General features: G+C 40.7%; 2 protein-coding genes across 2 annotated transcripts; both read left to right on the top strand.

Moving 5' to 3' along the window:
* The first annotated feature begins 335 nt into the window (after positions 1–335).
* LOC115796650 (high affinity immunoglobulin gamma Fc receptor I-like) lies at positions 336–14,589 on the top strand. The gene is made up of 10 exons (XM_030753012.1): positions 336–345; positions 842–904; positions 1,576–1,635; positions 1,850–2,104; positions 2,252–2,500; positions 2,581–2,748; positions 3,015–3,044; positions 3,363–3,434; positions 3,641–3,718; positions 14,582–14,589. The coding sequence occupies exons 1-10, from the start codon at positions 336–338 to the stop codon at positions 14,587–14,589; spliced, it is 993 nt and encodes a 330-aa protein (XP_030608872.1).
* Positions 14,590–14,838: 249 nt separating this feature from the next.
* On the top strand, positions 14,839–21,943 carry LOC115796649 (Fc receptor-like B). Its single transcript, XM_030753011.1, has 9 exons — positions 14,839–14,857; positions 16,346–16,456; positions 16,759–16,821; positions 17,554–17,808; positions 18,066–18,314; positions 18,761–18,922; positions 19,313–19,345; positions 19,668–19,742; positions 21,824–21,943. Exons 1-9 carry the CDS (start codon positions 14,839–14,841, stop codon positions 21,826–21,828), a joined length of 972 nt encoding a protein of 323 aa, XP_030608871.1. The 3' UTR covers positions 21,829–21,943.
* Positions 21,944–25,964: the final 4,021 nt, after the last annotated feature.

The following is a 25,964-nucleotide window of genomic DNA, read 5'->3' as shown; positions in this document are numbered from 1 at the left end:
AGACCTCCCTCTTCTCAGCCACCTCCACCAGCTCATCCGGGGGGACTCCAAGGCAGGCCAGCTGAGAGATATAATCTCACCAGTGTGTCTCACCTGGGTCTGCCCCGGTGCCTCCTCCCAGTACAAAATACATAGGACACCTCACCCAGAAGGCATCCTAGTCAGATGCCCAAACCACCTCAGCCGGCTCCTTTCGATGTGGAGGAGCAGCGGCCCTACTTTGAGCCCCTCCCAAATGGCTGCACTCCTCACCCTATCTCTACGGGAGAAGCCAGCCACCCTTCAGAGGAAGCTCATTTCTGTATTCATTCTTTCAGTCACACTAACCAAAGCTCATGATAACAGGTGAGTGTAGGGACGTAGATTGACTGGTATATCAACAGCCTTGCTTTCACGCTCTGTTCCCTCTTTACCACAACAGACCGATCCGTCTGTCAATCTCCCGTTCCCTCCTTCCATCCATCATGAACAAGACCCCAAGATACTTGAACTCCTCCACCTGGGGCAGGAACTCGTCCCTGAGTTAGAGTGGGCACTCCACTATTTTACTTTTACAGTGCCATAACATTGAACCAGAAAGTCACATATTCATGAGCAAACGAGAGTTAACTATAATCTGTTATATACTTCTTTATGTGGTCTCTCAAATGACATTAATTGTGCTGTTTAGTGCTGTTTAAGATACATTATAAACTACAACTTTTTTGTCTTTCCTGTTCTTTGTACCTTAAACTCAGAAGCAAAATAGAACTTCAAAAATCCCCAGAAGCCCCTGTGGCTTCTACTCTGAACAGGAAAAAGGAAGTACAACATATTCACATTTGTCATATTGTGCTTTTAGTCAGTGATATATTAAGACGCGTGAGAGGTAACATGGAGGTCACAGGGCTCTGTATCAAACTGAGTGAGTATTCATTCCTCTTTGCATCTAAATTCAACTTCAGAATAAACTATATCATCTTTTTGTATTACACACAACTTTAACGCATAAAACATTTTGTTTCAAAGTCACACTTGTCTTTAAAGAGTTAGGGCCAGGATGGATAATTGACACTCCTTTGCAAATATGCCTTTTACGAGTATTACCTCACATTTAAAGGAAGTCTTTTTCTTAACCTTCTCAGCTGGCACCTTAAAAAAATTATACAAAGCATATCTTACTAATATAAAATATTCCCACCATAATTTCAATTAGGAAAGCAGGAGAGAAAAAAACAGACAATAGAACTCTGCATGGGTTTTTAGATATTGTAATATTTTAAGCATTTAATTTTGAATGATTGTGAATGAATGTGTAGTTCATTAAGATTATTGTATATGATTACATAATATATCACAGTTATCTTAAGATTAATTCTTTTTTTTTTCAAAACATTAATTCAACTTTCATTCAGTCTCCAGTCTCATTGCACACCCTGTACAATGACATTAAAGTCATTCTATTCTGTTCTATATTTGCAATGTGTATGTTTTTTCAAAAAATGGGTATATGGTTGAAATTCCTCACTAATTATATCCAAATTATATCATTAGTAACTGATGATTAAGCTTTTTTTTTTTTTTTTGTCTCTGCAGTGGTGATAGTATTGATTCTGCTCACAGCTGAAGATCAGAAATGTATCCATGCTCAGAAATGTAAGTGAAAGTTTTTTCATATATAAACTATAAAGAATAAGGTAGTTATTCTATGCATTTTATATGCTGAATCGAACATTTTTATTGTCATTGCTCCTCATGTAACACAGTATTTCATGATCTCACTTCAGCACCTCTTTGATCAGTGGATATCAAAAGTCACAAGATTGTCTTTTCTTTTCTTTTCTTTTCTTTTCTTTTCTTTTTTGTGTAGCAGAAGGAGCTCATCTTCATGTTCATCCAAATACACTGCAGTTCTTTGAATATGACACCATCTCATTAAACTGCAGTGGCTTTCATGGCCCAGCAGAATGGAGAGTGATCAAAAAGCTCGCCTTAAATTCAACTCAGTGGGAAACATCAACAAGAACCTTGGACATTAAACCTGCCATTACATCAGACAGTGGAGAATACTGGTGTGAAAATGAAGATGGAGAGAAAAGCAAGTCTGTCAATATCACTATCACTAGTAGGTTTGGTAACTGGTAATTTCCTATTTATCAAATATTTTTATCTGCCAAGGCTCCATAAAAAGTCAAAATGGACTACAGTTAAAAATGGCTTACAGTTATCTTCAGTTAAAATTGTTACAAATGTAATTGTTCTTGCTTCCAAGGTGGAGATGTGCTCCTAGAGATTCCTGCTTTTCCCGTTATGGAGGGAAATGATGTCACTTTGAGCTGTAGAAAAAAAGGAATTTCCTCCAATCTCGCAGCTGATTTTTATAAAGATGGCCACCACATTGATACTGGATACACAGGAAAGATGACAATTTACAATGTTTCCAAATCTAATGAAGGACTGTACAAGTGCAGCTTTTCTCAGTCCCAAGGAAAATCATCAGAGAGCTGGCTGGCTGTCAGGGGTGAGAAATTACCATTTAACAGACATGTAATTTTATATTTTATTTATTGTATTTATTGACTGTTTTTATTGTGTTAACAGCTTATATTGTTCCAGCACCTGAAGAAACAATCCCACAAGATAATCAAGACAGTCTTCAAGAGACAGCTACCTCCACTGAGTCTACCTTCTTGTTGCCGGCTGTCTTCACCACTTTGGGTGTAGCTGTGCTGATAGTGGTGGGAGTATTTTACTGCCGGAAACACAGAGGTATTGGAAATATCTCATTCAGCTGTGAAGTAGAAGGAATAAAAAAATATTCACTTTTTTCCACATATCTCTATGAAGAACTTGTAAAACCCATCACATTTCAATTCAAGCATAATTAATCATAGGCAGATATTGACATTCACTACCAATATGTGAAACAAACAGTACAGGTCATAAGGCTTATTAAGTAAGTTTAAGTTGATATACCAGTTTCATTTCGGTTCTCACATTTCATCTCTTTATTTATTTTTTTTTTTATCTAATAGTGTGTGTTTCCTCCAAGATATCCACACCAGGTGAGACTCACATGATCAATTAACAGAAACCACATTGCATACAATACTGTTATATAAAAGGATTAAAGATTAAACTGTATGTTGAGTAGCCTATTAGTCATTACTCCTCATGAATGATGGTAGTTATTTTAAGGAAGGCATCAAGACTGTCTCTCAATTTTAGGCATCAGTTTAAATTCTTCATAATAGAGTCTCATAAGTAAATAGAATGCAAATAATGTAAAAATTTCAAATTTAGCATAACTTTGCATTTATGTCTACCTTACTACTATGCAATATTACTTGTATATACATATATATTATGTTTATTTGTTTCAGTGTATGAAGATGTCAGGGTACCTGATCTAAACATGGATACATGTGATAATGTCAGAAAAAACAAGAAAAAAGGTATTTATTATGTATTATCTTGTTTAGAGCACACTGTGAGTGAGAATGACAGTAAGTACATTGTAATAGAGGCTTCTGTTAGAGTCTAATATATATATGTTTTTACAGCCTGTCTATAATGCCATAATATCTCAGCTTCATTTAGCCATTAATATCTTTTTGCATCTTCTGTTGAATTAATATCTGACGTGTTTAAATTGTTTCAGGTCGTCAGGGGGCAAACGCAGCTGATCCAGACAGAGTTACATATGCTGCTGTCACAGTTAAACCAAAGAGGGAGCGAGGTAAGTTATTTTTGGACCATTCACTGACACAAGCAGAGAGCATATCAAATATGTTAGATGGATGGATTATTTAGTCATTTTATATTAGTCTTCAGTTGCATCCATTTAAATAGACCAACATTTTTTTTTCTTTATAGCAGTCAGCGTTGAAGCGAGAGTGTTGTGCATCTCACAGCATCTTTTTATAAAGATGTTCTGAAGGTCAAAAGTGAACGAACCATGTTCTATCTCTGTTCATATACCTGAATATTATTTATAGCAGAACAGGCATGCTGTTACTTTTAAACACGCTCGCTGTGGTTACCATCTTTTATTGCAGTTTTAGTACAGATCAGTTTGACCTGAGCAAGAAACACTGTGGTAGGCACTTCACTTGATATTAATAAATATTCAAACAGCCGGACATGAAGCACAGAAACCAGAATACCCATGTTTCAAGAAGCCAGTTCGTTTTTTTGACACAGCTAAAGTTGTGTGTATGTGGGTGTTTAGTAATTGCAGCTTAGCTCCCTACTTGTAGCTTTAGGGTTAAAGTGCACGCGGTTTTTACATGCAGTTGTTGATTTGTTTCTCTTTGTCAGTTTGTAGACAGACAGATGAATCTGATCCAAACAAAACCACATATGCTACTATCGCAAAACAGAGGAATGACAGAGGTGTGCTGATATTTTTATTGTTCTTCTTGTTTTTTTCTTTAATTTTTGACTATAGCAACATGCTAAAGAGGTATCACAGCAAGCCAAACAGATTCTAACACTACATTTTTATTTGACTTCCAGGTCAATGACAGCAAAAAAGGCCTCTGACTACTGAGAGAGCGATGACCTGAATCTGAAGCTTTTTGACATTTTTTCAGGTTTACTTGTTTTGGGGATACATTGCAAATGTTCAGTTTTAAATAGAGAAGAACTGCAAATCAAGCTTTTGCAATAATTTTCACGTCACTGTGAAAAAACATTTTGTGCTTTTTTTTTTTTTTTTTTTGGAGCCATTCAGAGGTGGACTTGCTGGTGTGTTTTGGATCATTGTCCTGCTCCATAACCCAAATGTACTTGAGCTTCAGGGCATAACATGATGGCTGGATGTTTTTCTTCAGGATTTTCTGGTAGAAAGCAGAATTCACGGTCTCATCAATTACAGCAAAGCAGCCCCAGACCATCACACTGTCACCACCATGTTTGACTGTTGCTACGATGCTCTTTTTTATGAAATGCTGTTATTTTACACTAAAACTTCCAAAATGTTCAACTTTTTTGCTTTCCAGTCTGCAGAATATTTGACAGAAATTCTTGGGGCTCATGAATATTCTTTTGTTTGTTTGTTTTGTTTTACCTTTGTTTTGTTTTTTTGTGTTTTGTTTGTAGTTTGTTGTTTTGGGGGTTTTTTTGACACCTGAGATGATCTTTTGTGTTCTTTTTGGATGCCTTTTTTGTCCAGTTTCTTTCTTTTTCTTGAATCATGAACTCTTAACTGAGACAAGTGAGGCGTGCAGAACTAAAATTCACACACATATTCATACAAGTGCTTTTTTTTTACACACACACACAAACTTTTTATCCAGAACTAAGTTGTGTCATCTTCTGGTATGTGGAGGAAATAACTAATTTATGAAATCAACATCAAATTGTTTCTTATTATTTCCTGATGACCATTAGCTAATTAGCACCATTAGATAATTTGATTGTCTGTGATTCTAAGTTTTTTGTCTTACAATACAAAAGGCCTTGAGGCGACTGCTTGAAGTGATTTGGCGCTATGTAAATAAAATTGAATTGCATTTAATTGAATTGTGATTGTTGTCACAACCTGATTTATTTATAAGGCCATGAATGATGGGTGGGCACACAGTAGTTTTAAAAAACTCATTCATAACTTATATTTAGGTAACTTAAATACTAAAGAATGTGGTTTAAAATCCAGTAGGGTTAGTGGTGTAGGGTGTGCTTGAGTGTGGAGATGTTTGCAAATGCTATAAGGTGCAGAAAACAACATGAACAAAAAATTACAAACAACTACAGTACAATGGCAGAGAGCAGGAGGCAAAAAAAAAAGGGCCAGCTTTTATTTAACAGCTTTATGGTCTGGGATGGCAGGGCCGAGCTGTTCCCAGTTGGCACCCACAAGAAAATTGAAACGCATAAGAAAATTTGAGAGTAAAGGGCAGGAGCCGTCACATTAAACTGCATGTTATGAATTTATTTCTCTCTGAATGAGTCTGTTTTTATGGACTGCCTTAGCATCATTTTTTCAATGCGTGATAGCAGAATTTGAGATTCTGTGTTACCTTGTGATAGGTTCAGATCATTTTAAAAACTCAGAGAACAAACACACAACTCTTTTGAACTTGCGCAAGGAGGAGAGATCCGTTCCTTGAACTCAGCTCTCAGCTGAGCGGAAGTTGTCTGTCCCGGCGAACTGCTTCCTGCGCAGCGCTTTTATTCGGATTTTCACAATAAGATCACGTGGGTTACATCAAACACAGTTTACAGCATGTAATAAACAACATTCTTGGCTTTTTCCTTACCATATATGGTCGTAAGCATACTGTGACATGTGCGCATGTAACATGGCGTATACGAGACACGTATCCTATATGTGTTCTCTGCAGGCTGAGAGCAGCCTGCAGGTAACTACAACTTCCTTTGTAAGAAATACCACCACGTGTTCCCATTTCAAACATAAAAACAACAGTATCATATGCACATAAAACAACTTATAGAAAATATACAAACAGAAGATATGATAATTTATAATAAACAGAATGGAATTTATACCATAACTCCAACACCTTGTGCCTTGTTTAGTATGAAGTAATTCATTTATTAGTTGAGTTGAACTATTTCCACTTACAATGCAACTAATGTCCAAGTAACGAAGTTGGAGTGGGGATAGTGACTAATTATGTAATTATAATTATGTAGACTTCAATTTAAGAATACTCTTTTGCATGTACATGTTATTTTAACACAACAAAAATGGTGTATATTAAAATTTTTTTGAATTGCTAAAAAACATTTCCTGAGTCAACCATCCATTTCCCCAAAATCTGAAACACAAAACCCCAGAGTTTTCTGTCAAAATGAAACCATCACTACAAAATTCGGTTGCCTGTGTACAAAACCAAAACCTGCAGTCAGATCACGCACACAGCAAGTAAAAAATATATTCAAACAAACCATCTGTTACACACTACATCAAATAATTTAAGACAGCATCCAGGGCATGTAGTCAAAAGAAAATATTTATTTCAAGTGTGTACAGTGAAATACTGACATAGAGTGACATGACAGTGCTGAATGTAGACAAATAAAAATAAAAATCAATAGCAAATGAAAAGCACAGCACTATAGGACACAGATTCAGCCTGCACCATCATGTCTGTGTGAGTGGTCCAGCCACATCACAGGCAATTTGTTTGTTGTCAAATCGAGCCTTGACAGGACTCTACAGTAACATCGTCACAAGTGTGTTCCATTGCCTCCAATATATTCTCCCTGGTGTAGGGCTGGTGGTCAAACATCTTCCACCCCCACACAGAGAAAAACTCCTCTATTGGACTGAGGAATGGGTTATAAGGGGGATGGGGCGCTGGTTGTTTGCGAACCACTCGCATGTCTGGACGGCAGGGTGAAACTTCACACTGTCCCAAACTCTGACGTATACAGGAAGCACTGGTTGCTGATCCAGCTGTTCACACACACCCATGGAATCCTGTAGACCAGGAAGAGGTGTCTGGTGTTGTATGACCCCAGGTTAGCATGACCATGGAGGACCCCCCCCCCCCAAGTTACCAATGGCTGCACAGAGGCTGAGATTGCCACCCCGCTGGCCAGGGACTCCTACATGTGTAAAAAGGGAGATCCTGCCAACCGCATGTGTTCATTGTTTAATTTTCAGAAAGGGGGAGTGCACTTACTAATGTATATTGTCAGTGTATATTGCATTGTAATGAACATCACAGTACTTGAAGTGTGGCATACTGTGTGTCAGATGTTGTACAGCATGGAACAGTGCATGTCCTGATGATTGGGTTGCTCAGATTGGGTTGGACTCTTTGTCCTGCTTCCCTCATTGTCATCCCATGGATATGATATGATTTACAATGGCTGCCCACATCTCATTGGTGATGACAGTTCTCGGTCACCCTCATCCCCTTCCTCCTTGTATGTCACCTCTCACATGCACTCTTCCTCCTCTGCCTCTCTGGATGTGTCTGTCGATTGTAGATGCACATGTGACACCTGCACACTAAACTGTTATCCTGCCCAGTTGGTCTGTTCATATCTTTGGACACGTGTGTTGAATTGTGAGTTGCTGTGTGTAATAGATGACAGCAGTGTTGTAGTTGTGTTTACAACTCCAACATGCAACAGGGGAACATGCAGCATGGTCCAAAAGAGTGATGTTATTCTCCTGGAAGAAGTCCTTTGTCAGGCGGGCATTGTGAACTGCAGCATTGTCCTGTTGAAAAACCCAATCATTACCACACAGACGAGGGCCCTCAGTCATGAGGGATGCCCGCTGCAACATCTCCACATAGCCAGCTGCTGTTTGACACCCCTGCACAACCTGAAGCTCCATTGTTCCATTGAAGGAAAACGCACCACAAATCATGATGCCCCCCCCCCCCCCCCCCCCCCCCCCCCCCCCCACTGTGCTGTGCAGAAAACATCTCAGGTGGGATCTCCTTGTCATGCCAGTAATATTGGAAGGCATCAGGACCATCAAGGTTAAATTTTTTCTCATCAGAGAAGACAACTTTCTTCCACCTTTCAGTGTCCCATGTTTGGTGCACCCTTGCAAAGTCCAAACGGGCAGTTTTGTGGTGTTGAAGAAGACGTGGCCTTTGAAGATGTTTTTTGTTTCTGAAACCCTTCCCTCGCAGATGCTGTCTGATGGTTATTGGGCTGCAGTCAGCACCAGTAATGGCCTTAATTTGGGTAGAGGATCGTCCCGTGTCTTGACAGACAGCCAATCGGATCCTGCGGCTCAGTGCTGGTGAAATTTTTTCGGGTCTACCACTTGACATTTTTGTTCCATAACTCTCAGGATCATTTAAAAAATGCAAAATGACTGTCTTACTGCATCCAACCTCAGCAGCGATGGCACGTTGTGAGAGGCCTTGCTTATGCAGCTCAACAATCCTACCACGTTCAAAGTCTTGACTTGCTCTAGCTCTTGACGGAGACGGTCGCATTCCTCCTCTCTCCCTGCCCTCCCCATCTCTCCGCTTGCTGCTTGCTGTGAGAGCGTCTCTTACAGTGACGTGCAGTCAGGGGAGGCAGGTGAGGCACGGCCTCACCTGTCATCGTGGAAATATAAAATTAAAAAATAAATTAAATGGTTATATTCATTCAGTGATTTGTATTTTAAAGTTCTTTTCCATTTAACTACACCATTTTTAGATTAGTTTTTTCAAAATCGCTGAATTTTCGCATTTGCCGGTCAAATACTAAGAGACGAACGGTGAGGCACCAGCCCGGCGAGCCGCACCACGGATTGCGCAATCCGTGGTGCGGCTCAGTATAGTCATTGCCAATGACTACTAACTGTGCTGGCATGCTATGCAGTGAGACCGGATTACTTTCCCTTTGCATGTGGCTATTAAAATGTTCTAACACTTTTACTATATGAACTAAATTTCCATATTTTAGCTGGTGTATATAATGCACAGTTTTTTTTTTGTTTTTTTCATTAACAACTGTATGTGTGTGTAATGCATTCTTGTGTTGAGCGATCATGAAACTGCTGCGAAGAGACACTAGGTGAGACACGCAGTTCTCGTGCCTCATGGTAGGGGGCGCTGGTGATCCCAGGGACTCTACGACTCCTCGGCGGCAAGCTACCATAAACAGTTAGCAAGGCCAGTTAGTTTTTCCTGTTGCTTGGCCTTATGTTTAACATGGAAGATTACATAACTCAACTGAAAGAATTTTCTAAACTGGACTTTCAATCGAAGCAGAAGATAATAATTAAAGGAAGACCAACACCGGAGCTAAAAGGTTTGCTTCAGACTATGTTAATGTTAAACAAAACAACTGTTGCCAATCAAATGGTGAATAAGCTATATGTTTGTAAATCTGATGTGATGACGTCAGTGCCTCACCAGTCACGACCCTCACCGCACGTCACTGGTCTCTTACACACTGTCCGAATAAGAATAAGACTGAGAGCAACATGGATCTGAAAAACTGGGCCTTCACCACCACTGATCGAATTTTTTCCACTATGAGATCGGGGAAAGAGGAGCCTGCGTGTCCGAGTGGAACAGGATACGTCATCGATTCTTGGAGTTCGTGGAGACCTGTGTGCTTCTCAGCCCTCGAGGTCGAAGACGTGGAAGACGCCTACATATTTGGCCATTTGGTAGCGGTATCTTTTCTGTTTGGGCTCAGAGGATACCTGATTTACCGGGAAATTAAGAAAATCTGGGCGGCAGTTCAACATCTGCAGAGGCTGCCGACTCAGGTGGACGGGCTGTCCAGAGCCGTACAGACTCAGACTCAAAGCCTGTTGGACCTGAGCCGTAGAGTCCCACCCTAGTTGGTGGGTAGAACGTGCTCGCAGGCGAGAGGGGTTCGATCTGGAGATAAGGTTCAGTTCTGAACGGCGAGGACGGTAACTAATGAATTTGGAATATTGGATAACTGAATGGTTCCCCAGTGAGACTGAAGGCTGTTGAAAAAACAAGCAGCCTGTTCCAAAACAATATCTGCATTATCAGGAATTCGGCTCCCTAGCCGGCCTTGGCTGGCAACCATATCTCTCCAGGGCTATGTGTGACGGTCGCTCTCCCCCCTCAGCCCTCTCTGTGATTTGTGAAGCTGGAGCTGGTGTACCACGGCCACTGATGAACTTCCATGACTATCAGCGAACTGTTTTGGCTAGGAGCTGGCATCTGGGCTCCACAATGCCCCCACCCTCTCGTCTCCGTCTGCATCCCCTCCTGACCCTGACCCTACCCACCATACTGCTATCCTGGCTTTATATGTGCAATATGCTTTTGCTGAGGTGTTTTTTGGAACCTCGTAAGAAGAAGAAGAAGAAGAAGAAACAGCCTTTATTGTCCCACAGAGGGGAAATTTGGGTGTAACAGCAGCCGCAGTTATTATAAATATAAATAAAGATATAATAATTCACACTATTAAGAAAAGAATATATATAAAATCAACAAACAATATTAACCTTAATACTACTAATAATAACACTATATACAATGTACATGATGTGCCTGTGTGTTGAACCTTAACAGGCCGGACTATTTACAGTATATTATATATTATCCTACATTGTGTAGGCTATTGTGGTTTTTGTTGGGAGCAGTGATGGTTATAAAGTCTTACAGCTGCTGGGAGGAAGGATCTGCGGTAACGCTCCTTTGTGCATTTAGGATGCAGCAGTCTGTCACTGACTGCTGCATCCTAAATGCATGGGATGGGAGACCTTGTCCATCAGTGATGTTATTTTGGTCAGAGTCCTTCTGTCTCCCACCACCTGCACTGAGTCGAGAGGACATCCTAGGACAGAGCTGGCTTTCCTGATGAGCTTGTCTATCCTCTTCCTCTCAGCTGTAGACAAGCTGCTGCTCCAACATACTGCTGCATAGAAGATGGCTGATGCCACCACAGAGTCATAGAAGGTCTTCAGGAGTGTCCCCTGCACTCCAAAAGACCTCAGCCTTCTCAGCAGGTAGAGTCTGCTCTGACCCTTCCTGTAGAGCGCATCAGTGTTATGAGTCCAGTCCAGTTTATTGTTTAGGTGAACACCCAGGTACTTATAAGAGTCCACTATCTCAATGTCCACTCCCTGGATGTTCACCGGTGTCCGTGTGGTGGGTCTGCGCCTGCGGAAATCCACCACCAGCTCCTTGGTTTTAGCGGCGTTGATCAGGAGGTGGTTCCGCTGGCACCAGTCCACAAAGTCCTGAGTCCACTGTCTGTACTCTGAGTCATCCTCACCTGTGATGAGGCCAACTATGGCAGAGTCGTCAGAGAACTTCTGCAGATGGCAGTGTGGGGAGTTGATGGAGAAGTCTGCAGTGTAGAGGGTGAAGAGGAACGGTGCCAGCACAGTTCCCTGTGGGGCCCCCGTACTGCAGACCAGCCTGTCAGAGACACAGCCCTGTGTCCTCACGTACTGTGGGCGGTCAGTGAGGTAGTCCAGTATCCACTCGGAGATGTGGTGGTCCACTCCTGACAGTTCCAGCTTGTCTCTCAGAAGTCCTGGCTGGATGGTGTTAAAAGCACTGGAGAAATCAAAGAACATGATCCTCACAGTGCTTCCAGGCTTCTCCAGGTGGGTCAGAGCTCGGTGCAGGAGGTAGATGATGGCGTCATCCACCCCGATGCCAGGCCGGTAGGCGAACTGCAGCGGGTCCAACGAAGACGACACCATGAGGCGTAGATGGTTGAGGACCAGCCTCTCGAGGGTCTTCATTAGATGCGATGTCAGGGCTACCGGCCTGTAGCTGCTAAGATCCTTTGGATGTTTGGTCTTTGGTACCGGTACCACACAGGAGGTCTTCCACAGTTGTGGTACTTTCCCCAGCTTCAAGCTCAGGTTGAACATGTATCCCATGATGCCACACAGCTGATCTGCGCAGCACCTCAGGAGCCTGGAGCTGATGCCGTCTGGACCAGCAGCCTTTCGCACCTTGATCTTACGTAGCTCCTTCCTCACATGATGAGTTGAGAGGGACAAGATGGAGGTGGGGGATGGGGGTTGTGAGATGGAGTCCTCAGAAGTGAAGGGGGTGGGTGATGGCTGAGAGCTGAGAGGTGTGAGGTCCCAAGAAGAAGAAAGGTTGGCAGTCATTAAAGATGGTGGGGCTGACAGCAGGGGGGACTGGGCTGGGGGAGGGGTGGGTGGCTGGTCAAACCTGTTAAAGAACTGGTTCAGGTTGTTCACCCACTCTAAGTCTCCCACAACCCTAGGGCTTGGTTTGTGGCCTGAAATTGAGTTCAAACTCCTCCAAACCCCACTGATGTTGCTCTGCTGTAGCTGGTCCTCCATCTTCTTCCTGTAGATGTTTTTTCCATCCCTGATTTTCCTTCTCAGATCCTTCTGCACGGCTCTCAGCTCCTCCTTATTTCCTGATCTAAAGGCTCTCTTCTTCTCCTTCAGGAGAGCCTTTATTTCAGAGTTGATCCAGGGTTTGTTGTTTGAAAAACACCGTACTCTCCTGGTGGGCACAGTGTTTTCCACGCAGAAATTGATGTAATCAGTGATGCAGTCCGTGATGCTGTCGATGTCCTCCCCATGAGGGGCACAAAGCTCTTCCCACACAGTGGAGCTAAAGCAGTCTCTCAGAGCTTCTTCAGTCTCCTCAGACCATTTCTTCACTGTGTGTGTCACAACTGGTTCTCTGTGTACCAAGGGTTTGTACACAGGCTGGAGATGAACCAGGTTGTGATCTGAGCCCCCCAGGGGAGGCAGAGGTGATGAGCTGTATGCCTCCTTGATGTTGGCATACAGTAGATCCAGTGTGTTGGTATTCCTGGTGTGGCAGGTGACATACTGGGTGAAGGTGGGGAGAGTGGAGGACAGGGAGACGTGGTTAAAGTCCCCTGAGATCAGAAAGAGGGCCTGTGGGTGCTGTGTTTGGAGTCTGCTGGTAGTAGCATGGAGGACATCGCAGGCTGCAGCAGCGTTAGCAGAGGGCGGCACATACACAGTTATCACAATAACATGTGAAAACTCCCGAGGAAGATAGTACGGCCTCAAGCTAACAGCGAGCAGTTCAATGTCCTTACTGCAGAGCGTCTCTTTGATGGTTAGATGTCTGGAGTTGCACCATCTATCGTTCACAAACACAGCCAGACCCCCGCCCCTCTTCTTACCACTCTCCTTGGTTCTGTCGGCACGGATCAAATGAAAGCCGTCCATGTTTATGTGTGAGTCCGGGGTTAGCTCGGTTAGCCACGTCTCCGTCAGGCACATGAGGCTGCTCTCCCGGTAGCTCCTTTGATGTCGCGTTAGCGCCGCCAGCTCGTCCACTTTGTTGGGAAGAGATCTCAGGTTTCCCATGATGATGGACGGGATGACGGGCCTGTACCTTCTCCCCTGGCAACGACGACCTATGCCCGCACGTCTCCCGCGTCTCTTCCTTCTCAGTTCGCGGGGAATATCGAGTCGTTCTGCAGGAGTAGGCACAGCGGAGCTCCCGATGGAGATCAGCTGGTCCCGAGAGTAAACAATAGGAGCGTGGCCACTCTCGCAGTCTCCAAACATAAACACCATAAAAAGGGTAAATAAAAACAAAGTTTTCCAGAAAAAAGTCTGCTCCATCATGAGGAAAAAGAGCAGAAGATACAGAAACACAAAAACACATCTAATACTAAACAAAATGAGAAAAAACACGGAATGAGTGCGGAGCTGCTGAAACTGGCTGCCTGCTCGCGCGGCGCCGGAAGTAAGGTGTTCATTATGAACACAGTTTGAGATGATTTTTTTGAACCTACCTATCCCAGTGTATCTCTTTCTGTCTTCTGCTAAAGGTAGTGCCGTTGAGAAACGGATGCATGACCTCAGACATCTGTCCTCCCCTTCTGTGTTGTTTGTTTTTGGATGGGTGTTCTGTTAAGTGCAATTTCCCCATTGTGGGACTAATAAAGGCATTCTTGATTCTTGATTCTTGATTGAAAGTCAGTGAACTTTTTTGCTTTTGCCATCAGGAGGTCTTGAGAGTGTAAAGACTTGACAGAAAATGACATGGAATCCAAATTTTTGCACAGCTTTTGGCTTTTAAACGCTACGGTCTTAAATTTTTGATCAGCTGAAAAAATCCTGTTTGAGTGTAAATGCAGTTTTCAATAAATTCCCTGCTCAAAAGTTTTTGTCTCTTGTGCCGATTTCTTCTTTTAGCTTTGTAAAGCTCTACTTACGTAGAACCTTCTTAAGATCCAATAGTGCAAAATGCAAATTCTTGCAATTTTTTAACTGGTCTTAAGATTTTGATCAGGAGTGTATATACACGCACATACACACACACACACACACACACACACACACACACACACACACACACACACACACACAATCTTGCTGTGTTATGTTTTGATATATGTGTGTGTGTCTGTGTCATAAAACATACTCAGTAATAAGGGTGAAAAGCAGCAACCATGCCCCCGGGACCTAGAGGTAAACAGGGAAAGACCTAGGGGACCCGGGCCATCCACAGCCCACCCGCACCCGTACCCCTTTTCCACTGCCGGTGCCAGTGCTGTTCCCAAAAGAACCGGCAAAAAGCTTGGGAACCAGCCTGTGTTTCCACCGTGCTTGCAAACCACTCCTTTACATATGAGTGTCCTCGTCTGGACACAGAAGCCGAAGAGTGCAAACATGCTCCCCTTTCTTGTGCTGCGAACACATTTTACGGTCCAAACAAACTACTGCAGCATCTGTGTGCAGCACAGAAGTAAACACAGACAGAAAATACGAGCAAGACGACAAGTACACACTTTGCATCCTTTAATCTGTGATATGAGCTAACACAAAGCAGCAAGTTCAGCCTTAGAGCCCAACCTAATACACAGCCATGAAAATTGTTTCACTTTTCTCATGTAATACACATGTAATATGGTAGAAAACGTAATGTTGAGGTGGCAGAGTCACGCCCTTCTGCCGCTTTCGTCAGGCGTTCTTGGTTTCAGACCAGCTAGCTTGTGGGGCTCGAGTTGAACCACTGAACGGTTCAAATACTGGCACCGGCACCGAAACCCCGTCGTTGGAAAAGCGGCCCCTGGAAGTCAGGAGACCTGTGGCCCAAGACATTGGGCCACACACCCCGGGACACACAGGCACCCACATCCCAGGGGAGATAGCAACAATCAGTGGGGAGCGACAGGGAGGGTTAACTCCCGGGTGACACGTACCACAAGGGCCAAGACTCAGTAAGCCACAGGCCCAGCCCCAACTGTACACATGCACACACATATATACCAGTCGCACGCTCCTGCACACAGTCACAGACCTTACATGGACAAACAGGTATCAGCGCAGAGCCAGCAGTAACGAGAAGCAGCCAACCCAGTCCCGAACCAATAGCCAGACCACATCCCAGGCAGGGCAAAAAAAAAGACCCTACATGTGTGTGATGTGTTGTTTGATTGAGTGGGAGGAGGAGTTTAGTGTCTTTTGTTGTGTTTTTTTTTTCTCATTTTATTCATTGCACTTTTTACGGAAATATAAAGTATTAGACTGGTGTGTGTAATAAGTGGGTAATTTACAGCAGAGGGCAGAATAGTTCTACTTTTTTGTGTTTGTGAGACAGGAGAGAGAAAAAGGAAAGAATCCAGTGATCAAATAAACTGTGTCAGATATTTATCAAACATATCAAAAATCCTGGATAAATGTTCACGGTGAATATATAAGAAAAGAACAAGACCTGACAACAAATGCAGATGGCATCTAACCAGCTCGAGTGGTGATAAAAAATGAACAAAAATACAGAGTATGTATATGAGTAGTATATGTATAGAAGTGCAATAAAATACTCAGGGGGATTCAATAGTGCCGGAAGATAGCAGTGTATATCTTGTGCTCAGCAACAGTGGCTCTTCATTCTGACAGTTAAACACATGGGTTGAAAAAAACCCTGAAAGTGGCTGTGGCTTGTATGCTGCTCAGGAAAAGGAAGCACTACCCTGTCACTTCCATTGTATTTGACTTTTATTCAGTCAAATGGTGAGACACATGTGAGGTACAACATGGAGGTCACAGCGCGCTGCATCAAACTGAGTGAGTACTGATCTTAATTTGCATCTGAATCAACATCAAAATAAAAACCCTGTGTGTGTGTGTAATATACTTTTTTACACCAGTCAGATTTATTTATTTTTTCATCAACATCAACAACTATAGGTGAGTGTACACTAAGAGATTACTGAGTTAATTTTATGTGACCTCAGATTTAGGGGTAGTACAGTAGTGTAAGGGTTAACTCTGTTGCCTTAAAGCAACACACCTCTGGTACATCAGATGAAAAACACTGGGAAGCACTGATGCAGTTATCTCTAATGTACCTTTTTTTGTCTCTACAGTGGTGAAAATACTGTTGCTGCTCATGATTCCAGACCAGAAATATTGTACATATGCTGAAAAATGTAAGTGCAGGTTTGTTAATCAAATGGCCTTTCTGGTCACAATATTAGGTACACCTTTCTTGTTCCTGGTTGAATCCTCTTTTGCCTTCAGAACATTTTGAATTCTTTATGACATAGTTTCAACAAGCTGCTGGAAATAGTCCACAGAGATGTCAGTCCACACTGACATGACAGCATCGTGCTGCTGCTGCAGATTTGTTGACTGCACATCTACAGTATGATGTAAATCTCACGTTTTCCCACATCCAAAGGTGCTCCATTAGATTGAACTCTGGTGACTCTGGAGGTCATTTGAGTCAAACTGGTTCCTTGAACCAGTTTGAGATGGTCTGAGCATTATGACATGGCAGGTTCTCCTGCTGGAAGCAGCCATCTCTAGATGGGCACACTTTGGTCATGAAGCGATGGACAATATTCAGGTAGACTGTTGCATTTAAATGTTGATCATCTGGCACTAAGGGCCCCAGAGTGTACCAAAAAATATCCCCCATACTATTCCACTGTGCCCTTTTGGCACGATGACACATTCAAATGTTTCTGTATATGACTGATCTTTCCCTTTTCATGCTAATGTTTAAAAAAAAAAAAAAAAAAAAAAAAGGTTTGTTGTATTTTCATTGTCCTTTAGTTGCAAGTGGCTGACCGACCTTAAATTCACTTAAAAAAAAAGAGTGTATATCAAATGTCAGAAATAATCTTTTCACCTCTATTTATTTATTCTTGTGTGTGCAGTAGAAGGAGCTCATCTTCATGTTCATCCAAATACACTGCAGTTCTTTGAATATGACTCCATCTCATTAAACTGCATGGGCTTTCATGGCCCAGCAGAATGGAGAGTGATCAAAAAGCTCGCCTTAAATTCAACTCAGTGGGAAACATCAACAAGAACCTTGGACATTAAACCTGCCATTACATCAGACAGTGGAGAATACTGGTGTGAAAATGAAGATGGAGAGAAAAGCAAGTCTGTCACCATCACTATCACTAGTAAGTTTGGTAAACAGTAATTTCATATTTTTCAAAACTTTTTATATGCAGCTAAAGCTCCAGAAAAAATCAAGATGGGCTCCAATTAAAGATGTTTTTCCAGTCATCTTCACTTTGATTAGATTCACATGTGGACTTCATTATACATGGAATAAAAAAAAAGGTTCTTCGCAGTCTTTGTGATTTTGAATGATGTACTATCACCTGTTTTCAGATGTGACAGTAGTATTACATATGATATAATTGTTGTTTTCAAGGTGGTGATGTGATCCTAGAGATTCCTGCCTTTCCTGTCATGGAGGGAGATGATGTCACTTTGAGCTGTAGAAAAGAAGGAATTTCCTCCAATCTCGCAGCTGATTTTTATAAAGATGGCCACCACATTGAGACTGGATATGCAGGAAAGATGACAATTTACAATGTTTCCAAATCTAATGAAGGACTGTACAAATGCAGCTTTTCTCAGTCTCAAGGGAAATCGTTAGAGAGCTGGCTGGCTGTAAGGGGTGAGAAACCATCCTTTAACACAATAAACATATAATATATATATAAAAAAATACTATTACTATTTTTGTAATACATAGTGGTGCTTTGAGCTAAATATGTCAGCATTCAAACATGCAACATGCAACAGTTTACCAGTTAATGTTTAGTGGAGCTAATAACATTATTATTATTTTAAATTAAGTCACAAAACTTGTGTTAAATGAAACAAGAGACAAAGTTATTGCAGTTCATCCTCTGGAGACCATGGATGTCTGTGCCAGAGCCAATGTTTGTGACATCTCAGTAACAAAAAAGTTGTTGATAGTTATTGATTTATTTGATCTAGTTGAAAAAACAAACACTGTCTTTACTTGGGTCAAAGTAATATACATCATATTGCTATCCACAGATATAGTTGTCATACAAATAAGCAAACTAATTTATTGTATATTTACTGCATCGGCAGCATATATTTCTCCCACATCTCCAGAGACTGAAAAAGAGATTCCACAAGAGAGCTCTCCATCCAGGTCCACTGAGATCTCCATCCTGTTGCCAGCTCTTTTCATCCTTTTGGCTGTGGCTGTGCCAGCAGTGGTGGGACTGTTTTACTGCCAGGAAGACACAGGTTTGTTTGTTTGTTTGATTTGATTTTTTTATTTTTCTTGCCAAGAATTTCAAGTTGCATAGAAAAGTATATAAAAATAATGTTCACCTTAGATACCAGAAGAAGTTGAGTGCTCACTTTAGATGCACATATAAAGTTGGTCTAATGTAACACTATCCCAGTATCTCTGGCATATCTATCTATCTATCTATCTATCTATCTATCTATATATATATATATATATATATATATATATATATAAACTTTATATGAGAGAGCAAAATCATGAGTAGGAAAAGAAAAAGACACAATGGGAGATTATGATTTTAGATTTGTGGGGGTAATTATTTTCAAAAATCAGGCAGATGTGGTAGTTTCTCATTGGTTCTTACTATTTTCTTTTTTATCTAGGAGCAAGCTTTTCCTCTGTCATGACAGTAGTAGGTGAGTAATTCATAACAGTAAACCACACTGCATACCATTGTTATATAATTTATTTAGGCAAGATAATGGGATCATTAGTATTCATCTCTACTGCTACACGGATTTGATTCTCAGTTGACTAAATTACAATAAAAAAGCAGCACCATTAGAGTTATTTAAACTAAGAATTTATTGGAATCTTCCAACTTTACTCTGGTGAGTAGACTAAAAGTATTTGTACAGGTTACTATTTAGTGTACATATTAATTTTGCAAGTTTCTTTCTATCACCAAATACTAATTCTGTAAAAACATTAATGTTTTTATTTATTTATTTATTTCAGTGTATGAAAATATCCAGGTGTGTGATCTGCACATGGCTACCTATGACAATGACACGAAATACAAAAAGAAAAGAGGTACTATTTTGTTTATATTGTATCTGAGAAAACTATGGACATTTTAACTTACAGACTTCTGTCACAGTGTAATGCATAACTTATAGTGTTCTGTATTTGATTATGTTCTACTTGATAGCTCACTGACAAAAGAGTACAGAGCATATTAAATATGCTACAATGTAACTGATTTAGTTGTAGTCCTAAAATGGGCATGAACTTGTCTAGGATGAACCTCACTGACAGGTAAAGACCCATGACTGTAGTTTTCCACCTTAGAAAGATCCTTCAAAGGACTGTTACTGTGAATTGGTGCTAGATTAATAAAATGTAATTCAGTTAAAATATCCAGTTAACAAGCATTAACCAAAATATTGCACAAGAAAAAGAATTAAACAATTAAAACAATAATAAGAACAAAACATACAGAATGCCAAGGAATAAAAACAGGTTCACAAACAGATTTTGAAAATGTTGAGTGATGCTCAGATCATAATGTGAAGGAGCAGGTCATCCCAAAGTCTAGGGTTACAGCAAAGGTCCAGATCTCCTCTGTGCTTTAATCTGCTTCTTGGTACAACCAGAAGTATCTGGTTTGCTGAACTCAGTGACCTTTTAGGAATGTGCATAATTAAAAGATCGGGAAGGTAAGGAAGCTCTAGCCAATTGAATGAGTTTAAAACAGACAACAAAATCTTAAAATTAATCCTAAAATGCCCTGGCAGCCAGTGCAAACAAGCTAAAATAAATATTGTCTAGAATGTGCCCAAAGCAAAGATTATTGCAATAGTCAATCATTCATGAAATGAAGAAATGAATTATTCTTGAAGTCCATGAAGGAGCTGAAGGCTGTTTCTTAACCTCGGCACGTCCCTCAGCTGTTAGAAACTATCTCTGACAGCAGCTTTTATTTGTTTCTTTAATGTAAAAGAAGGTCTGAATAGAACCGCTTCTGTTTTTTGTTCATTCACATTCAGATTAGTGTCATCCACAATTTTATATCAGCAAGACAACAAGCAAGGTCTTCAAAGAGGTTGTTATATTATTTTTGAGGGGTGCATATATTTTTGAATCATTTGCATAACAGTGAAATGAAATATCAAATATTTTGATAATTGATCCTGATGGAAGCATATAAAGTGAAAAGAGTACTGGATCAAGATTAGACCCTTAGGGGACTCACATATGAGTGCAGCAGATGATGAAACACCTGCCAGTCTGACAGAAAATATTCTGCCTGTTAAATATGATTTAAATCATTCAAGAGCAGTTCCTGTAATGCCCAAACCACCATGATCTGACTGAATCTATTCAACATGACTCACTGTTCAGTTCTTAGTTCATTAGCTTTGAAGTAAGAGCTTCAAGTATCTTACAGCATCTTTTTAAAGATGGTAAACTTGGTAAAACAGCAGCTGAACAGCCTTGTTCTGTCTGTATCTGTTCATGCACCCAAAGATGCTTTTTTCAAGACACTATATGCTTTTAAATACACTCGCTGTGGTCAGCTATTATTACAAGTGCGCATCTAAATACAGATAAGTTTGAGTTGAGTAAGCTGAGTGGCAGATGTTTGACACTAAACAATGGAAACAGGAAATAAACTGTCAGTTAATGCAAGAAACCTCAAGAAGTGTGATAACAATATCATTTTGATAAGTGATTAAAGATTTAGTTTATTTAAATCATCACCATAGAGAGCAAAACTGTAAAAATAAAAGTACTATATAAACAAGGTTATAAAGTTTTGCTTGTTTGTTTTGCCTAAATTTATACAACTTCAAGTCTACAAACTTAAGTGTTAAGGCAAAAATATCAGATCCAATCAGAAACAGACTATTTTGAAAGACAGAGAGAGCACAGAGGTATGTGTCAATTATGACATATGTTTTTAATTTACAATCTTTTTGAATACAGTATACAAACAACAGGGCGTGTATGAATGATGGGTGATATTATATGAGACATTTTTCCAAGGCCAACTTTAAATGTATGTAAAGTGCAGTGAATGGTCATTCTATGATGTCCTGTTGGTGTTATCTTCATATATAATACTAAATTAATATATTATACTAAAATCTGCATTTCTGTTTGTCTTTCAGGTTAGAGACAACACATCTGACTTCAGGACGAGCTGTTGTGTGACTTTTTACAACTCCTATGGCAAGTTTTCTTATTCTGGGGATAAAAAACAATGTCCTGTTTAAAATATCTATCTTTGTTATGTTTAATGTATCTGTTAGCTCAAATATCTGGTCAGTCCTACATGCATTAAGTGGATCTAAGTATTATTAAATCAAATATATTTCTGTGATCCAGTTATGTATTTAGGTGACATATAAAATGCACATGTATTATTTAGAAAACAATAAAATTAATTTTTAGATCTTTAATTTAAAAAGTCAAATTCTTTAACAATATGAAAACAGCAGATAGGAAAGCGATATTTTTAAATTGATCAATTATCAAGACTTTTTTTTTAAAAACTTGAAAAGGAACAAACCATTACATTTTATTATATTTCAAACTATATGAGCTCCAGCTTTACAGTATCAGTTTTTTTATTTATAGCTGGTGGTTGTTTTGCATTAACTGATGTTACCTGTTCTGCGGTTACTGCTAATATAACCATTAGACTTCAGCTTAACCTGAAGTAGAGATGCAATGTGACACGTAACTGTATAGCTGTATCTTAATAAGATAGTAGAATAACATAATGCTCTCTGTGACCTGCCCTCTAAAGGCCAAACAATGTTTGTGAGGAAAAAATATGTAAATCTGTTTTTCAGAATTTTGAATTATGAAAACCTGTGAGTCCTCTGCATCTCTGTGTGTTGATTAACCGATAAAATAAAAAGTGTGAATTCACATTTGAATACTTTTGTACTCTCAAAGATATGCAGGCTTCTCTTTTTGTACTTGTGCCTCTGACCATCTTAAGAAATGAAGGTGTGCAGTGGGTGAATTTGGAGGCAGGCTGAAGTCTGTTTCCATTGCACTGTTGCTTCTTCACAGTCACCTTTCTGACTTTCTCAGAAAGGTTGCACTCACTGTCCAAATCAAAACACCTTAACACAATGAAACTGTTATCATGTGATGCCTGTAAAATAATGTTTGTCATGTGATTGATATTAGAAAATGCTTTTGGGTAAATGTATATATATGTGTGTGTGCAGGTCCACAAATGCTGCTTTTGCTTCTGCACGTGTTTCTTGTCTCTTACAAATAAAGTAAATATTTTTTTAAAAAGACTGTGTCTCTTGCCAAATCACCATGCAAGGAATATGCCTTAATGTTTAAATAAGTCTGTGTATGTGGTCAGTTTTTGATTTACATCTCCCTCATATTTGTGTGTACCGAAGAGAAATAACTCCATAGTGGCTTTGTTATTTAGGGAAATCGAGATATTCAGTGTGAGCAGTAAGAGGTTTTGCTTCAGTTGTCTTGGTAAGATGAAGTCTGTCTACTGTACCAGGTAATTTTCAATAGAGGGTATAAAAGGACTGCTCTCCAGCTGTTTATTCATGACTCTGGGTGAGAGAGGAGAAAACCAGGGGATAGTGTCACCACTGTATGAACATTAAAGGTCTTAACGATTTGCAAATCAATGTGCATGTCAGTGCAACAGCACTGATTTTGATTGTTATGCAATGGTACAGTTTCTAAGTCTGGGGAAACCTGAAGTCAGCTAAGACTCATTAAGTCAATTTGATGAGAGATGTCCAGGTTCATTGGTATTTGTCACAACAAATAAGCAAACAGGGGGTAGCATAGAGGTGTCCCACAGCATGAAGGTCCTGAGTTGGAAACCATCAGCCAGCTTTCGCCTTTTTTGAATCATGAAAGAAAATATGACTACCACCAGCCTGAACCACTGCTGCAAGCCAGGATGGATTCATCCACTCATCTGTGCAACTTGTAGCCTGAGTTTTCTATTCTTAGCTGTCAGAGTGGTGTTCTGCTGCTGTAGCCTTGTACCCCCCCCGATCCTTCCACCAATTTCTGTTACTCTACTCTCTCGTAGTCTCTTGAAAAAATATCATTCTAGATGAGTCTGGGTTGGTTTACATACTCAGACCCAACATTTTCCAGTGACTTCAGCAACTTTTGGAGCTTCTGCACCTTTCCCACCTCTGCAGGAGGTCATGATTGTCAGTACAGGTGTACAAATGAAGCAGTGTGCAGCAGTTACTGCTGCTTCCAAACAGTGATCTTTGGTGTATTTAAACTGCTGAAAATTACAATGAAACTGAAACACCTGTCTTTTTAGTGTGGGAGGTTTCATGGCTAAATTGGACCAGCCTGGTGGCCAATCTTCATTAATTGCACCAGTAAGAGCAGAGTGTGAAGGTCCAATTAGCAGGGTAAGAGCACAGTTTTGCTCAAAATATTGCAATGCACTCAACATTATGGGTGACATACCAGAGTTCAAAAGAGGACAAATTGTTGGTGCACGTCTTGCTGGCACATCTGTGACCAAGACAGCAAGTCTTTGTGTTGTATCAAGAGCCATGGTATCCAGGGTAATGTCAGCATACCACCAAGAAGGATGAACCACATCCAACAGGATTAACTGTGGAGGCAAGAGGAAGCTGTCTGAAAGGGATGTTCGGGTGCTAACCCGGATTGTACATAAAACCATAAAACCACGGCTGCCCAAATCACGGCAGAATTAAATGTGCACCTCAACTCTCCTGTTTCCACCAAAACTGTCCGTCGGGAGCTCCACAGGGTCAATATACAGGGCCGGGCTGCTATAGCCAAACCTTTGGTCACTCGTGCCAATGCCCAACGTCGGTTTCACTGGTGCAAGAAGCGCAAATCTTGGGCTGTGGACAATGTGAAACGTGTATTGTTCTCTGATGAGTCCACCTTTACTGTTTTCCCCACATCCGGGAGAGTTACAGTGTGGAGAAGCCCCAAAGAAGCGTACCACCCAGACTGTTGCATGCCCAGAGTGAAGCATGGGGGTGGATCAGTGATGGTTTGGGCTGCCATATCATGGCATTCCCTTGGCCCAATACTTGTGCTAGATGGGCGCGTCACTGCCAAGGACTACCGAACCATTCTGGAGGACCATGTGCATCCAATGGTTCAAACATTGTATCCTGAAGGCGGTGCCGTGTATCAGGATGACAATGCACCAATACACACAGCAAGACTGGTGCAAGATTGGTTTGATGAACATGAAAGTGAAGTTGAACATCTCCCATGGCCTGCACAGTCACCAGATCTAAATATTATTGAGCCACTTTGGGGTGTTTTGGAGGAGCGAGTCAGGAAAAGTTTTCCTCCACCAGCATCACGTCGTGACCTGGCCACTATCCTGCAAGAAGAATGGCTTAAAATCCCTCTGACCACTGTGCAGGACTTGTATATGTCATTACCAAGACGAATTGACGCTGTATTGGCCGCAAAAGGAGGCCCTACACCATACTAATAAATTATTGTGGTCTAAAACCAGGTGTTTCAGTTTCATTGTCCAAGCCCTGTATCTCTCATGAATGATGTCACTTCTTTTTTGAGTGAGAATGAATTCTCCTGTCACAGGTAGAAGTTGCAATCATGTAGTGGCAAAGTGACTTTGATATATTCTTTATTTATCAGAGTAAAAAAACTCACCAAGAGACAAGGTGGCATAGATAATGTGTTTTTCCAACTTCTGCAAAAAAAAAAAAAAATCATATTAATAATAAAATAACAAAGAAAGTTGTAGTTTACCGTGTTTACTGTAATCAAACTGCAATTGTACATATTTGTTTGATGAGATAAATGCTTTTTCTTGTATTAGCAATAATGAAGAAATAATGCATTTGAACTTTGGAGATTTACAGCAAGCTGATTTACAGCAGAGGGCAGAAAAGAGTGACTTTTCACAGGGCTGTGTGTGAAACAGCAGAAAAAAAGAATAAAGGAAGGTACAATACGACCAAGATTATGTGCACACCCCACACCCCTGTCATCTCAATGTCCGTAAGTCTGTAGAGCAAGGAGCCACAATCCTGAAACTTGGAGAGTGGAGGCCCTACTTCTGTCGAACCAGCCCTCAGCTTGGATTCAGGAGACACCCTCTCTATTTTTAAGATTAGGCTTAAACTTTCCTTTTTGATCAAGCTTATAGTTAGGGCTGCTTGTTGTGATTTGGTGCTATATAAATAAAATTGAATTGAATTGAAATACAAGCGGCAAAAATGAGCGTGGCTGCCCTCTTCCTTTGAGATAGGGTGAGGAGCGCAGCCATTT

This window comes from Archocentrus centrarchus, chromosome 18 (genome assembly GCF_007364275.1).
Source record: "Archocentrus centrarchus isolate MPI-CPG fArcCen1 chromosome 18, fArcCen1, whole genome shotgun sequence".
NCBI classification, from domain to species: Eukaryota; Metazoa; Chordata; class Actinopteri; order Cichliformes; family Cichlidae; genus Archocentrus; species Archocentrus centrarchus.
Note: the sequence above shows the minus strand (reverse complement) of the source record. Positions and strands in the feature narration are given on the sequence as shown.

Excerpts from the sequence above, each read along its gene's own strand:
- LOC115796650 (XM_030753012.1), top strand. Across the intron at positions 2,105-2,251 it reads TGTCAATATCACTATCACTA|GTGGAGATGTGCTCCTAGAG; the intron begins GTAGGTTTGGTA and ends CTTGCTTCCAAG. Across the intron at positions 3,435-3,640 it reads CAGAAAAAACAAGAAAAAAG|GTCGTCAGGGGGCAAACGCA; the intron begins GTATTTATTATG and ends AAATTGTTTCAG.
- LOC115796649 (XM_030753011.1), top strand. Across the intron at positions 16,822-17,553 it reads TTGTACATATGCTGAAAAAT|TAGAAGGAGCTCATCTTCAT; the intron begins GTAAGTGCAGGT and ends TTGTGTGTGCAG. Across the intron at positions 18,315-18,760 it reads GAGCTGGCTGGCTGTAAGGG|CATATATTTCTCCCACATCT; the intron begins GTGAGAAACCAT and ends CTGCATCGGCAG.